Below are 15,915 nucleotides of genomic sequence, written 5' to 3'. Positions count from 1 at the left end.
TGACAAACTTTTTACCCCCAGATGGCAGTGAGCTGTTCAAATACCAGATTTTGGTAGACCACCACAAGCTGGAAGAAGCCAGACTTGTTGCAGATTCTTACCTTAATTCTGCCACCCCATACACCGACACCATGACAGCCCTGAATGAGAAGTTCAGTCAGCCACACCAGATTGCCCTAAATGGAATCGCCAGTGTTATGGATTCACTTCTTTGAGAAGTTTGCTCTTCAGGTGCGCTCCTTAGTAGGCATGCTTAGGACTCTAGGCCCAGAGGGTGAAGCAAAGCTGAAGTGTGGGTCTCATGTAACCCGTTTGCTGAGTAAGTTACCCCCAGAGCAGAGGGCAGACTTCAGACTTCAGGCAAGCCATGTTCCGCAACCCAAACACAGTTTACACTCTGGTGGATTTCTCTGAATGGTTACAATATGAGGCCTGGTGTCATGACTATGAGAGCCAACTTCCAAGCTCAGGAGTCAGAGACAAGGCTTCCCAGAAGAGGAGAGTCGCTACCATCCTGTCCTTCAAGGACAGCTCAGCACCACCCAGCCTCCAAAATAAGAAGCAAGGTAAAACAAAACCATACTGCCCTTACTACGAAAATATGCAGCACTATCTCAGCCAGGGTTCTGCCATACAAGAGCTGTTCAAAGAACTGTCTAAATGGATAAGAACACATAACAGATGCTGACGCTGTGCAAGATCTCACCATGCAGCTCAGTGTGACCTACGGAAGCCTTGTGGACTCGGTGGTCAGGGCAAACACCTCTAGGTCCTCCATGCTGTGGATACTCGAGAAGAGAAAGAAAGCGAGAGAAGAGAGCTGTCTGGTCAGTACCACCACTGAAGTGCTGTACAGAGTGTGTGTCAGAGTGACCTTGCACCACCAGAATCATAGCCTTGACACCTATGCTCTATTAGACGACAGTTCTGAACGTACTATGCTCCTGCCAATGGCTGCTCAGAAGCTTGGTTTGAAAGGTGCCCTAGAAACCCTAGACCTGAGAACAATAAGACAAGACATTCAGACCCTGAATGGTGCATCCGTGTCGTTCTACATTTCCCTGGCATCCAACAGCAAGAACCGCTTCGCCAAGTGAGCTTCTACGGCTGATCGCCTGGGACTAGCTAACACTCCTATGCCATTAACAGCCTACAGAAACGATACAGACACCTAGTTGGCCTTCTACTACAGTCCTTGCAAAATGCAACTGTTGCTGCTAAGCTAAAGTCACTATATTGCGGCTTCTAAGCTACAGGACAAGTACATGAGATGAGTCCTTTGTCTGATGCCATTAGAAGGTCGTTTGTAACTTTGACTAATGCAGACTTGTGCTATGATGTACTCTAAATCCTGACTAAACATCCTCAAATAAACTGGAAAAAGTCACACAGCTGATTGGTTACAGCTTTCTCAAGTATCTTAGAGAGAAAGGGAAGGTTTGATATCGGTTTGTAATTGGCTAAAGCCTCTGGGTCTAAAGTGGGCTTTTTAAGAAGAGGTTTAATTACAGTTACTTTAAAGGACTGTGGTACATATCCTGATAATACAGACAGATTAATCATATCCAATAAAGAAGGGCTAACTAGAGGTAAAACATCCTTGAGCAGCATGGATGGGATAGCATCTAAGAGACAGGTTGACGGCTTAGATGAAGTTATTTGATGAAGGTCGATGGGAGAAAAACGAAATATATATATCAGGTTTGACAGCTGTTTTCAAACTTGCTGTATCAGAATGCAGATCAGTGCCTGCTAAAGGGCAAGAGGTGATGGATTTTGTCTCTAATAGTTATAATTTTATCATTAAAGAAGCTCATGAAGTCATTACTAGTTATACCTAAAAAAATAGATGGCTCAGTAGAGCTGTGGTTCTCCATTAGCCTGGCTACAGTGCTGGAAAGAAACCTGGGGTTGTTCTTATTTACCTCTATTAATGAAGAGTAATAGGCTGTTCTGGCATTATGGAGAGCCTTCCTGTATGTTTTAAGATTATCATGCCAGACTAAACAAGATTCTTCCAGTTTAGTGGCGTTCAGATTTACGTGCCTCTTGCTTTAAGTTGCGAGTCTGCTGGCTATACCATGGTGCTAACCTCCTATGTTTAATTAACTTCTTTTTCAGAGGTGCAATAGAGTCGAGAGTTATGAGTTATCGTAATGAGCCTGTAGTACTATCAACAAGATGATCTATTTGTGTGGGGCTAAAGGAAGAAGACAAGTCCTCTGTTACATTGAAACATGGCATTGAATTCAATACTGAAGGAATCACTTCCTTAAATTTGGCTACAACACTATCAGATAAACATCTGTTATAGGAGTTTCTGCAAAAAGGCTTATAGTCCAGTAATATTAATATAGAAGAGGATTCTGTGGTAAGACTATTAGATGATCAATTTCAATGCCATATGAGAGAACAAGATCAAGAGTGTGGTTCAGACAATAAGTTGGTTTATTTACACTCTGACAGAAGCCAATTGAATCTAATAAAGAGATAAACGCAGTACTAAGACTATTATTGTGGTTGTCCGCATGAATGTTAAAATCACCTACAATAATTACTTTATCTGTTTTAAGGATCAAGCCTGATGCAAATCCTGCAAATTCAGATAAAAATTCAGAGTAAAGACCAGGAGCATGACATATCAAATAGAATTGACTGTAATGTTTTCCAGGTTGGGTGAGTGAAGCTAAGAACAAGACTTTCAAATGAATTATAATTTAGTTTAGGATTTATTAAGACTTGAGTCAAATATGGCTCCAACTCCACCACCTCGACCAGTACTTCAAGGAATATGAGTATATTACAATAACTGGGAGGAGTGGATTTATTTAAGCTAACATATTTATCCTCCTGCAGCCAGGTTTCAGTGAGACAAAATAAATCAATATCATAATCAGATATTAATTCATTGACTAAAACAGCTTTAGATGACAAAGACCTGATATTCAAGAGTCCACATTTAATTCTCTTATTTTGGACTGTTGGAGATGTTGATTTAATTTTTATTAAGTTTTTATGATGAACTCCTCTTCTGTTTGTTTTATCTTTAAATAGGTGGATGGGGACAGACAGTTTCTATACTAAAGGACTGGGTGGGAAGCTGCTCTAATGGAGGCGCAGTGGAACAGAAGGCTTTATTAAGCACACAAAATAAGGGGAACGGTCAACAGAAAGCGCCTCAAACAGGAGGGATGGCTATGAAAAATTACTACACTAAAGCCTATCATCTTGGGGGAAAAAAAACAAAACGATGAGAACAGAAAATGCCTCAGGAGGGAAAAACCACAAATGGGGAAGATGTCAAAACTCTCTAACTAAAGCTATGAAAATATAATGGCAAAAGGCCAACAAAAAAAAAACTCTCAAAATCGAGGCGAAAACTGTGACGGAATTAATGAATCAAAATACGACTGGTGGATCAAGACAAATGACATGACACACTTGCACAGAACAAAGGGAGACGCAGACTATATGAACACATGGAGGTAATGGGGAACAGGTGGACACAATCAGGAATCAGGGAAGACAATCAGACTGGTGACACGTGAGGAAGGGCAAGTGACCTGAAACGAGAGGAGAGTTAATTCCAAAATAAAATAGGAAGTCACAAAACAAACATGGAGACAGGACAAACACTCAACTTGACCGGTGTGACATTGACAGCCAACGGTGGAATGACGACATGCGGCTATACAGCAATGACTTCGATCTTACCCAGATCTGTGGAGACGCCGTTGGCCTAACATCACAAGGCCCAAGTAGTGTTCCTCTTTGCGAAAGAAGAAGCACTTGGTGAGCTTGGCTTTCAGGCCCTCATGTTGAAGCTGCTCCAGCACCACCTGGAGTATCTCCACATATTATACCACAGTAGAGGAAAACACGATGTCATCAAGCTATAACAATAAAGACTGACACTGTTGGCCACCAAAGATGCATTGCATTAACCTCTGGAAGGTGCTGGGCGCATTACAGAGCCCAAAAGGCAAACAAACCAAAAGGTGTACAAACAGCGGTCTTCGGCCGGTCAGCCTCAGTGACTGGCACCTGGTTGTAACCTCTGGCCAAGTCCAGGGTTGAGAACCAGGAAGCGCCGGACAATGTGTTCAGAAACTCCTCTATATATGGCAGAGGAAAGGCATCTGTGGAGGGGGCGTGGTGCATCAGCTGTAGGAGAGAGGTGTGGAGAGGGCTCAGGAGAGCAGCGCCAGGTGAGAGTGATTAACACACCGGTTTCCTGTTGAGCTAATCACTCTCTCCTTTTAAAACACAGTAGTGTGCTGGACCTGAAAGAAGCCCTGAAGGACCAGAAGCCTGCGAACGACACCGACGGAGCTGCTTCGTGTATCATGCATAACAAATCCTGAAAATAAACAAGTTAAAACCTCATCTGTGTGAGTCTTACCTGCCGAAGGAACCCACAGTGGCATCAGTCTACGCCACAGCATCTCTTTGGGTCTTACTGTTGAGCTGCTTATAGTCAACACACATGCGCATGCTACCATCTTTCTTCCGTACCAACACGTTGGGGGATGCATAAGGGCTGCTACTCTCATGAATTTCTTGAGATGAGAGCAGCTGGTTGATGTGTTCCTATATGGCCTCATATTCTGAGGGTGGGCGTTGCTTCAGTATCATCTATCAAAGGAATATCATGGGGGATGAGATAAGTACATCCCAGATCCGTATCATGGATTGAGAAGACGGAGGAGTAATGTTCAAACAAGGAACTCACCAGACCCTCCACAGACAACAGCGACAAGTCCACACTCTCCACCTGCTGCTGCACACTAGGGGAAGCTGTCTGGGAAGACACAGTGGCCACACTTGATGGCACCTCAGTCCTTTGTCCATTGTGAAGATGGTTGGAAGCGCACACACACGTTCAGGTCTTGTCACTGGTAAAAGTAAACTTAATCCTCCATTCTTCGGTCCTCTGATATTGGAGCCTCTGTTCTTCGGTCCTCTCAGGCTGGGCCAATATAGCGACCTATGCCGTCACTGCAGCCAACAGTGCGATGAGCATGCCTAGGTCTCAGCCTTGGCCAGCCATTCTTCTCTGTGAAGCAGAAAATGTCTGAGCTAGAGAGCTCAGGAAGTGGGTCTGGTCTAAAAGCTCATTACGTAACGCCAGGAGACAAATCTGAAGCACATGCCCAGAGACAAGCCGCAAGAGGGGGTGTGGTCCTCTGTCCTCTTTAATGTGAGTTCCGTTCTGTTTTGCTCTGAGCTGTACAGTTCCATTTCTCCCTCCTTTTTTTTCTCTGAGTGGTTTACAACTACATCTAATTCACAAGCTGTAAATCAAATGCAGACACATGGCTGCCAACATGGCGGCAACCAGAGTCATCATGCTTTTCAGAAACCTGCAGCTGACATCACGGTTATTACGTCCATGTTTTATACTGTCTATGGCAGGGGTGTACAAACTTTTTATAAGGAGGGCCATATTTGACAATGTGAAGATGCCTGGGAGCCAATATTAACATTTTAAAAGTTACATACAAATGTTCTGTAACAATTTTGTTTTAATTGTCACAATTATTTAAAAAAAAAAAAAATTACATTACAATTACAATGTAACCAAATCCAAACCAATTAGACGTGAACAAATCTAAAAACCAGTTCTTCCTCAGTTGCCTGAACTCATTTAATTGTTCAGTCTGTTGTGAATACCTTAAACCATTTCACATGGTAAAACACAATTTGCAGATCTCACTTTACAGTTTTCAGCAAAACTCTAAACACATTCTCATTCTCAAAACACATTCTGCACTCTAATGCACATGTCATCCATACTGGTAAGGACGAGTGCATGTGTGAGGTCGAAACTGTTGTGTTAGTGTTTATGCATGAAAGCAGACTCCGGAGACTCCAGGTCTGGGCATGTTCAACTGATATTCATAACATCCGTATCCAACATAACACTCGGTTATTATTATTAATTCTTTTTTTTTTTTCAGAACAATGAACAACAAACTCCATACATTCATGCACTTTTTTTTCCCTCTGGGAACACTCTGGTAACCTAGAATGTTCACAAGTCCAATCTATCTGGTGGGCGGGAAACTCTTCCCGACCTCGTCACTGTTTTACCTGACTCTGGTTGACTTGGGAGAGTCTCTGTCACATCAGAACAGGGCAGATTTCTCTCAGGGAGCACTGTTAGGTGAGCCCTGTTTCTTCTTAGGCTCCCTTGGTCTGTTTTCACAGTGTAAGACCTTGGTGTTGAAGCAGGTCCCTCAACAGTAACTGTGGTCTGCGCTGTTCTAACCCACATTCTCTGACCTGGAACCAGAACTGGTAAGTTTTGTGTCCTGTGTCTCAGGTTGAATGACTTTCTCTGCTTTGCTTTTAGTTCCTTGTCTTTTTCCCTGAAAGCTCTGAGGTTTGGCCAGGCTGGTTTCAGCGCTTGTGGAGTTGTAGGAACTGTTGATCGTATCCTCCTCCCCATCAGCAGCTGCGCCAGACTCAGCCCGTGAGTCAGTGGTGTAGCTCTGTAAGCCAAAAGAGCTTTCTGAGGGTCTGGACTTTTGTTGAGCAGTTGTTTAACTGTGAGGACAGCTCTCTCCGCCTGGCTGTTGCTCTGGGGATAGCAAGGGCTGCTGGTTGTGTGATTGAAACCATAGTCCTGTGCAAAGATGGCAAAGTCTGTGGAAGCAAACTGCGGCCCGTTGTCAGTCACCAAGATTTCAGGCACTCCGAATCTTGCCGCTCCACAGTTGTAGCTGTTGTCAGGGTCGGGAGGTTTGCCACTTCAGTGTATCGCGAGTAGTAGTCCACCACCATGATATAATGTCCGTTTTTGCAATGAAAGATATCAGCGGCCACTTTTTGCCATGGTCGTGCTGGTAGAGGTGTGGTCATTAAAGGCTCTGTGTGTCTTGTTATCCCTGGCCACCATAGGGATCCTTGTGCCCTTGCCGCACACTTAGTCACTCCCGGATGGCCTTCATGCAACCTTTCTAACATTTCCTGCTGCATATGTGGCGGCGCGAGCTCCGTAGACAACACAGCTTTAAAAATGTATTAAATTGCCTGACAACGCCACCCTGGGAATTTCACCCAGAGATTTCTTTCAATGGACAGATTGCAGATGGAAAGCACTCAGGTCCGTTTTACAAGGGAGGGCAGAGACTGTGGTCCAAGGATGCAAATATTTTATTACAAATTAATTTTCTTTTTAAAACTCTAACATTAAAATCATTCACTCTGGATGTAAAAAGAGGGGAGGGGACAACCAGGGCTGCGACCTATTGTGGCAATCGGGTCAAAAGAACGGGGATCCCAGGGACACCACATGTGAAGCAAATGAGAAAAAGTCAAACACAAAGGAGAACCAAACGAGTGCAAACCATATATATATATATATATATATATCCACCACCATAGGCTCAGCACCTGGATGTAGGGGACCAGAGACAACAGATTAGGAATAAAGAAACAGAATTAAACAATTGTACTTAAAAACTTAAATTTAAATCTACAAAACAAGCTATAATAATAAAACACAAATTAAGCAAAATCTAAGTAATCACAAAGAAAGAAATCAATTTAATCTTCCAGCAGTCTATAAATAAACAAAATCTATATAATCACAAATGAGAACCAAGAATAACCAAATAAACAAACTCCAAAAGAAAACAACAAACAAACAAAACAAATTTTTTTTGGTGTATTGTTTACTGACTGCTTGATAGTGTATATCATCACTTTGTTTGTGATTTGAGAGCACTGTTTGGTTTTGAGCACAGGTAAAATTGTTTTGAGGTGAAAGTTAGATTTTGCAAGAGGAGTCAAAGGTTTTGTAAATAGTGCTTGAAGCTGAAGTTTTGTGTTTAATGTTTCAAGAAAATGGAGCAAGGTTTTAGAAATTGTGTTTTAGCAATTGAGAAAAACTGTAATGTCTTACCTGCTTTTACAGCACTTCACTGCATATGTGGCCAGTGCTTTTAGCTTTTTAAGCCTCTCCCTTTCTCTTTTCAAGCATGTAGAACTACAGGTGTGGGAGGAGGGGGGCAGGGGCACAACTTGGTGTGTGTGTGTGTGTGTGTGTCTACCTGCAGTGCTGTGACAGAGAGCCTCACAAAAAGAGAGGAGAGGGTGTGTTTGTGCCTAACGTTGCTGCTCAGTCAGTGTAAGCTTCAGCGAGGCAGATATCCTAATGAGCTGCACTACGGATTGTTTATTTAAAAATCAAGTGCGTCCCGAACCGAGCATTTGGTCCCGACCATGGGCGGACTGGGACAAAAAATCGGCCCTGGCATTTTGGACCAGAGCAGCCCACAACAACCCCCCCCAGTCCGTCCCTGGTCCCGACCGTCGGCAATTGCCGAGCGGGTCAGTTCGGTGGCCAGGTCACCAGAAAATGTTTTCATTTCATTTTCAGTATTTCATGCAGTGCTGGACCAGGTATAAGAGTAGGCAGGGGTGAACTTATTATTTTCCGTCTTTGACACATTCGACATTTGCCAGTCTACAATGAAGATGGAACAGTGTGAATGCCTTTGAAGAAACTGAAGATGTCTTTACATTTTGCCCCTCCCCATTTCCAATTTTTTATCTAAATTGTTTTAACCAATTTGAATGTGGGCTATATAGTATGTGTGTACGTGTGCTGTAAGGTGTAAAAATATTTTTGCCATCCAACATATTTTCTCTGCTGGGTGAAGGGGGTCATAGAATGGAGTTCTGTCCCAAAATGGAAAAGAAATCACACAGCGTGAAAATGAACTTGCTTGAAGAGAGGTGTTTGTCTGTTGGACTCATAAGCAAAGACTATCATAATTGTCTGACATGTAGGTTGTTTAACTTGAAACATTCTATTAGTCTTCACATCCATTCAAAGGAGGAGGAAATCAAGCCAGATGATACATAGCAAAAAAACATCAGGGGAGAAATATGTGGCCATATAGGGACAGGATTATGTCTTGTCATTTGTGCCTATGCAGTTCAAAACTAAGAAAGGCAACAAAATGATGAAGACATGCAGACATGGTGAGAGAAAGAGAAGCTAATATTCTGTAGAAAACAATGAACCAAGAAATATTTGTGGGCAATCATTTCACCTCAGGATTGGAAGAAGCTACACTTAACAGAAACACATACTATGAATTACCTCATGTAATCAGGTAGCCAACCTGATGCCTGTGACATGTGATAACATTCCACAACGGAAAGAGTTGCTTGGTTGGACTTAAACTTTTGTCATTGATGCTGATGTTGGGCTGTACATTCTGGAGGTAACAGAACCATGGCAAGAAGTACAGAGGGCGGCTGTGGCTCGGAGGTAGAGCAGGTAGTGGTTCGATACCCTCCAGTCTGCGTGTCAAAATGTCCTTGGGCAAGATACTGAACCCCAAATTGCTCCCGAAGGCTGTGCCTTTGGTGTATGAATGTGTAAGACTGGTTAGCTCCAGTTGGCACCTTGTATGGCAGCCAATGCCATCAGTGTATGAATGTGTGTGAATGGGTGGTCTTCCGACCATGCTATATAATTACAGTCCATTTACACAGAAAGTGTGAGGGACCTTATGCTGGCAAACCCTATTAGGGTGAGTTGTTAATAATGGATGAAGCAATAAATGAGAGTATGGTAGCAGCTGACCTACCATCACAAATGAAATGAGTGACATTCGCAGGTCCTGTTAATCTGAGAATGTGCTGTAATGGCGTCAGGCAGATTGTTGTCTACTGATCACTGTTATCTTTGTTTGTATATGTGTTATTTATGTTACATCTGCTGCTGCACAACAAATTGCCACTTGGGGATAATAAAGATGCCTTGAGGCTTTAAAAGATTAGATCAGATGCTGTCTCCAACTGACTATGTTTCCAGCTTCAATTGAAACCAAAATCTCGTAAAGGGTCTTAAGTATGCCCTTATGTTTATCTTATATAATGTTAATATAATGAGACATAGCTCTGTGTCTTAAGGTTGACAGACCTGCCTACATAATAGTTGCTAGGCTGTCATGTTCAGAGGCTGTTTCAACGGATCTGCTGAAATAAATGTATTATTACATGTATCATTACATTTATTTATTAATATATTTAAACAATTTTGCCATGTTCAAATCCAACATTGCATTTTTATGCTGCCTCAAAAACAAAATAACAGGACCAGTTAAAATTTTAAAGAATAATTAATATTAGGCAAAACCAAGTTACTTTAGCCAGTAAGCAGTCACATAGAGACAAAATCCACAATAACAAATTCCCTGTGTAAGAAATCTTGCCACTGCAGAATTTACAGACACAGACAAACATTTGAAATGTCCTCATCTCTTTTTGCTTCTGTTCTATCCTGATAGAAAAGCTCAGTCAGATCAGAACAGACAAATTCCCACTTATCAGTGTCTGTTTTATGTATTAACAACTGACATGTCCTTCTGGCCAGCAAAAGAATCCATGGATAAGAAGATGGATATCACTTTCATCACCTTCTACAAGTCATTTACTCACTTAGCTGATGCTTTTTATCCAAAGTGACTTATAGGGAGCAACTTGAGGTTCAGTATCTTGCCCAAGGAGACTTTGACATGCAGACTGGAGGAGCCAGGGATCAAACCACTGATCATCTGATTAGTAGACAACCTGCTCTACCTTCTGAGCCACAGCTGCCCCATGATAGCTGGCAAGCTTGCCACGAAGCTCCTTTTTTATATTTTTTATTCTTCACTAAAACAAGGAAAAGCATAAATTAGACAGCTCTGGATTTTATTTTTTGACTTATGACAAAGGCAGTGCTAGGCTAACTGTCCCATTGCTAGCGGTCATTGTGCTAAGCTAGGCTAAACAGGTTCAAATTGATATCCATCATTTCATCTGATGAAAGAAAAAAATCTAACCTATTCTGTTCTAATCTTTTAAAATAAAAGACGATAAAATATAATATATAAAATACTCTCTGCCCTGGTTTATTAAAATTGTATAGAAATATTAATGGAAAACTGCCCTAAAGTAGAGGTTCTCAAATTGTGAGGTGGTTTGTTGAGGCTATCCTGCTGACCTTTATTTTGCTCAAATTTAACTTTGATCACATTTTTTGTTGCTTCCTCATCATTGCTAATAATTGGGAGTATAAGTTTCATCCAAACAGTAACAGACATAGTGTGAACAGATGCCTTACCTTAGGAGACTGCTGCAGGGTTAAACTACCCCTCTAGTTATTAGGGTATGTTAATCACCTTGGACTTGATGTCAATTTTCTATGAGAAAATCATTACAGAAAAACTCATACACCAAAAGTCATTCTTTTATCTGTTATTAACCAGCAGAAGAAAACATAACCAGAGAAACACAGAAAAAGTCATCAGTAAAATTATTTCAAATTGACGTCTCCATTTGGTTTGAAAAAAAATTATGCACGATGTAAAAAGTTACTCAGAAATCTAAAGCCCAAGCTCGCAGTGTATTCCACTTCCACAGTAATCCCATTCATGAGTCATGAGCAATGAAAATATCTCTCACTATATAAACAGGCACAGTTAATCTTCCTGTACAGGTATTTCTCCACACAGCATAGCTTGTGTTGTCCATGTATGCTGCACTGAGGAAAAAGTGCATGTTACAGATGGAGCTTGTTGCTCTCAGTCGTCAATGAATGTCAGTCGGCCTGGTCCCTCGTTCCTCATCCAGCGGCGGTACCTCTTCATCCTGGGGTCAGTTGCCATCTTTACCTTCATTTCCTCCTCCTGCTCCTTTCTGTACACCTGAAAGACATTATGTACATTTCAATCAAATCGCAAATCCTACAGTTTAAAGGCTAATGAAATGCATCATGGGAGTAAATTCTCCAAGACCTTAAATTTTAAACTTCCTCTAAACTGTCCCAAAATATCATATAAACAACCTGGGGAAAAAAAGGTTAAATGGACATATTTATATTGCACCTTTCTGGTCTATTGACCACTCAGCAGGTTTAAAAACACTTGTAACATTTACCCATTTAGTGTCCTCCTTCAGAAGTCCAGTGTCACAGTAATAAGATTAATGTTGATTGGAATGGATAAAGCTCCCAACTGACAAAGAAACAAAACAACAAACATCTTCCCTCTCTGGAGACCCTTCTCACAACTGATAAGGAGAGGGACCAGATATTAAACAATTAAACGTCAACCCACCTCATTGAAGAACACTCGAAAAAGACACTGTCTTCCTGTCTGTTTTTCTGATTCAGTCTCTAAATCTATCTAAAATTCAAAGTGTGTTATATAACTTGTGATTTCCAGCTGTGGTTTACGATCTACAATGCAAGGCTAAGCCACACTGCCATCTACTGACCAGAGTTAGCCTAGTAATGATGTATCACTGTGTGTACTTTTATCTTAATAATGTTTAATTTTTAATTATTCATTTTTAAATATGCTATTGTTTTCTTGGTGTTGGTATTATAATTGCTCTAATTACAAGTTTCATTAGCTATGGCTTGGACTAGAAAGTCATTTTCATTTTTTACATAACTGACCATTGTTTATTAATAAGGGTGTGGAAGGTATATGGTCACTCACTGAAGAAGTCTTGCAGTCGACTGTTTAAGATGCTGCAGAATAACTTCCCCATTTTGCTGCTCACACATATGCCTCTAATTATTTGGGTTTGGGGTGGGTATTTTTATAGACTGATGTTACAGAGCAGACATGTCAAACTCATCGCAGCCCAGTGCACTCAGTGCTGAGTGGAGGTAGAGTATGGGCGAAAATAGAGAAGGAATGGGGTGGGGATTAGTTACGGAGGCAGAATGTAAACATGGGTGGAGGAGCAGAGGGTTTCTCTGACAGAATGACATTACATTGGATGAAAAAAGTAATCTGATAGGTAGAGAGGTATTACCACCAGGATATCTGTGATACAGTTTTGTGTGAGATTCAGGTAAAGTACTTTGCCAACTTTGTGAGTAGGAGGACATAAAATCTGCTGAGCCTGGACTGTCTAAGTGGATGTTCATGTCACAGCAGGGTATCCAGCTCATCCATAAAGCTGTCCAATTGGTCTGGTGCATGGTAAATAACAACAACGTAGGCTTTAATTGGGGCCGTCACTGGAATAGCATGGTATTCAAATGTGTAGTAATTTGTAGAATGCAACAGTAGAGTGAATTTACATTTGTTGGTGATTAGCAGGCCAGTCCCACCTCCTTGAACAGACAACGGGGTGAATATGTAATTAGTGGAGAGTGAAGCTGGAGTGGCTGTGTTCTGTACGGGAAAAAAGGCTTTTTGTACAATGGACCAGTAATACATGGGTGGGCTGCATTTGAGTTAGATCAGTAGGGAAACCTTACATAACAGTTTTCAACTGAGAGAAATGGATAAAGACATCTTTTACTATTCATTTTCCTGACTGGACAACTCTGCATTAAGTATTCATCTTCCTCTCCCAAAAACTTTTTACTTTACCTGCTCTGGAGAAGTGGGCAAGTGGTAATGTTGAGTGATGCAGATGATAGATGAAGTCAAAGAACAAGAAATGATGGATAAAGAAAACCCAGAGAGAATTTGAGTTGACAAACCTCATAGTTTTCTTTGATCCAGAGCCGTTTATGCAGGAAGGTCTGTGTAGTGTTTTCATCCAGACTGTCAAACTGAGACTGAGACATTCTCATGTACCTCCTGTCAATGAAAACACAGTCTGCTGTGAGGTGATCATATTACCTGGAGGAAGCATCCTCTCAGTGTCAGACGCTTTATACTGTTAGTTTCTATAAGAACCGACCTGATGATGTAGAGCTTGTCCTTGTCTCTGTACTCTTCCCTGCAGATGGTGAATCGGTAAAACCAAGAGACGTACCACACCAGATAGTGTGTCAGGTAGTAGGGGAAGAGCACAATCTGACACAGCAGGATGTCTGAAAGGTTGGGCTTCTGGTAACCTCCTTTTATGTCGATCTTGTTTTTGATAATGTCACGAATCACCTCCTCCTCCTGCTCCCGGATTTCCTCTTTTGAGCGGCGGTTCTTGCCCTTCTCCTTGGTGCGGTTGAGAAGGCCCTGCTGCTTGGCGATTTCCGTCGCCTGGATTCTGTACTTGGGAACTGTCACCAGGTAGCTGATGGCCTCATTGTAGCTGCTGTGCCAGCTGTAGAACTGTAGGAGAGACAGTGAGGTAAAAGGTATGTGCTAATGGACTTTTACCTGCCACTCTAAGGCTGAGTTCACATTTGTAGAGCTGTCAAGACATAAGAAAATAAGATAATTCATTGTTTCTAGACCTGAACAATAATCAAGTATTTATTTACTGTTCATATCATATCATGATGGTTAAAGCAATGAACTGAACTGATAACATTCAGTGTTTAATTTATTTTATTAATTATTTTACAAAGTCTTAAAAAAAAGTTACAACTTTAATATTACTAAAACCAACTGTTTGCCCAAACCCAATACTGAATGCACAAACCTGGCTACTGTCTAGTGGAAACACATTGAGTTTATTAGTACTATTACTACTACTAAAATCATATTACTTGCGTCACATTAAGTTTATTAGTTAACCATGCAATTCAAATGGATGGAAATTTTCTAGGCAATTTAAATACATAATGCCTGCATTTTGGCCTTCATCCAGTATGTTGAATGCAGCACCAGAGAAAAAATTGGATTTACTGTATGCAAACACAAAGGATGCACACAGTTCTTCACCTCTCCACCCACTTGGACACTCAGATCACAATCTCATCCACCTCCTTCCAGTTTACGTACCTGTTGTCAATCAACAACCCCAAACCAAATGTATGTGCAGAAATGGTCTGAGGAGGCCAGCTAGGCACTAAGAGATTGTTTTAAAACCACCGACTGGGAAGTGCTTTGCAAATCACATGGGGAGGATGTATCATACATTTTTGTACACAGAACACTGTGCCTACCAGGAAGGTACAGTGTTTCTCCAACAACAAACCCTGGGTGACCCCTGTGCTAAAGGCCCTGCTGAAAAAAAAAAAAAAAAAAAAAAAAAAAAAGTGGGCTTTCAGTTCTGGGGACAAAAAAGAGCTAAGAATGAGTACTCGTAATGTCCTCCCGACTGCCATATACCTTTCTGGAATCAAAATTACCCCGTCCGGTTTTCCCTTTTATTTATAGCATTAGTCTTACTTCAGTCCAACCCATTACCACAAATATTTCCCCTCGCTTTGGAATTGAGGGCCAATACACCTTATTAACATGAAAGTATACTCCTGGGGTCAAAATAACCCGAAGGACAGAGGACAAAAGTTGTATGGCAAGCCGGAGGACACTACAAGGGTTAAACATTCACATTATTGTTCTTTTTTGTACAGATGAACATGGATCATTGCAGCATCAAAAACTGTGTGGATTTTATGCTGAACACAACGTCAACTAGATTGCTCCTGGGTTAAACCCTGTAGGTTAAGCCCAGTAGCTCAGTCATAGGCTAAGCTCTGTTGAGCATTAGTCAAAAACCTGGCAGTTGAAACTTTGGAAATGTCGGCATGTTTGTTTGGTACAAACCCGAGGCATCTCAGGAGGACGGGGAGAGCTGCTGGATCTTCGCTTTGGTTGGAGGATATCCACAATCATTCATGGCTGTTAAGTGCCAGGAGGTGCATATGCTGAAGGCTATGGAGCATCAGAACAACTGAGCTGGCGCTGACTTGTAGAGGTATATGTAGCGCTAAACTGTAAAGGCCATTTAAATCCATGCACACGACCAGGGATAAACCCAATGCATTGGTTGCCGAACTGAACAGAAAATAGACTTTGCATTGACTTACTGACTGACTGTCAATGACTGACTAAGCACAAACTAATTGCCAATTGACTGGTTGCCATGGAGATGTGCAATCCAGTGTCAGACATTACTGGTGTGCAGATTGCTAGTAAACCCAGTAGTGTGACTAGCGGTGTTGAATGACAAAGTTGTGGGTTAAGAAGAAACAAAAAAAAAATAATAATAATA

At 41.5% G+C, this 15,915-nt stretch overlaps 1 protein-coding gene across 1 annotated transcript in view; it reads right to left on the bottom strand.

The window, feature by feature from the left end:
- Window positions 1-10,699: 10,699 nt before the first annotated feature.
- Window positions 10,700-15,915, bottom strand: part of dnajc25 (DnaJ (Hsp40) homolog, subfamily C, member 25) — a 19,118-nt gene continuing 13,902 nt past the window's right edge. The window contains exons 3-5 of the mRNA XM_019268550.2: window positions 13,714-14,084; window positions 13,511-13,610; window positions 10,700-11,711 (exon numbers count right to left, since the gene is read on the bottom strand). Coding sequence (XP_019124095.1) covers window positions 11,589-11,711; window positions 13,511-13,610; window positions 13,714-14,084 — 594 coding nt within the window. The 3' untranslated portion in view covers window positions 10,700-11,588. The remainder of the gene's footprint in view (window positions 11,712-13,510; window positions 13,611-13,713; window positions 14,085-15,915) is intronic.

The sequence above is a fragment of the Larimichthys crocea genome, chromosome XXI (assembly GCF_000972845.2).
Source record: "Larimichthys crocea isolate SSNF chromosome XXI, L_crocea_2.0, whole genome shotgun sequence".
Classification (NCBI taxonomy): Eukaryota; Metazoa; Chordata; class Actinopteri; family Sciaenidae; genus Larimichthys; species Larimichthys crocea.
The sequence above is the reverse complement of the archived record's forward strand: the minus strand, read 5'-3'. Positions and strand labels throughout refer to the sequence as shown.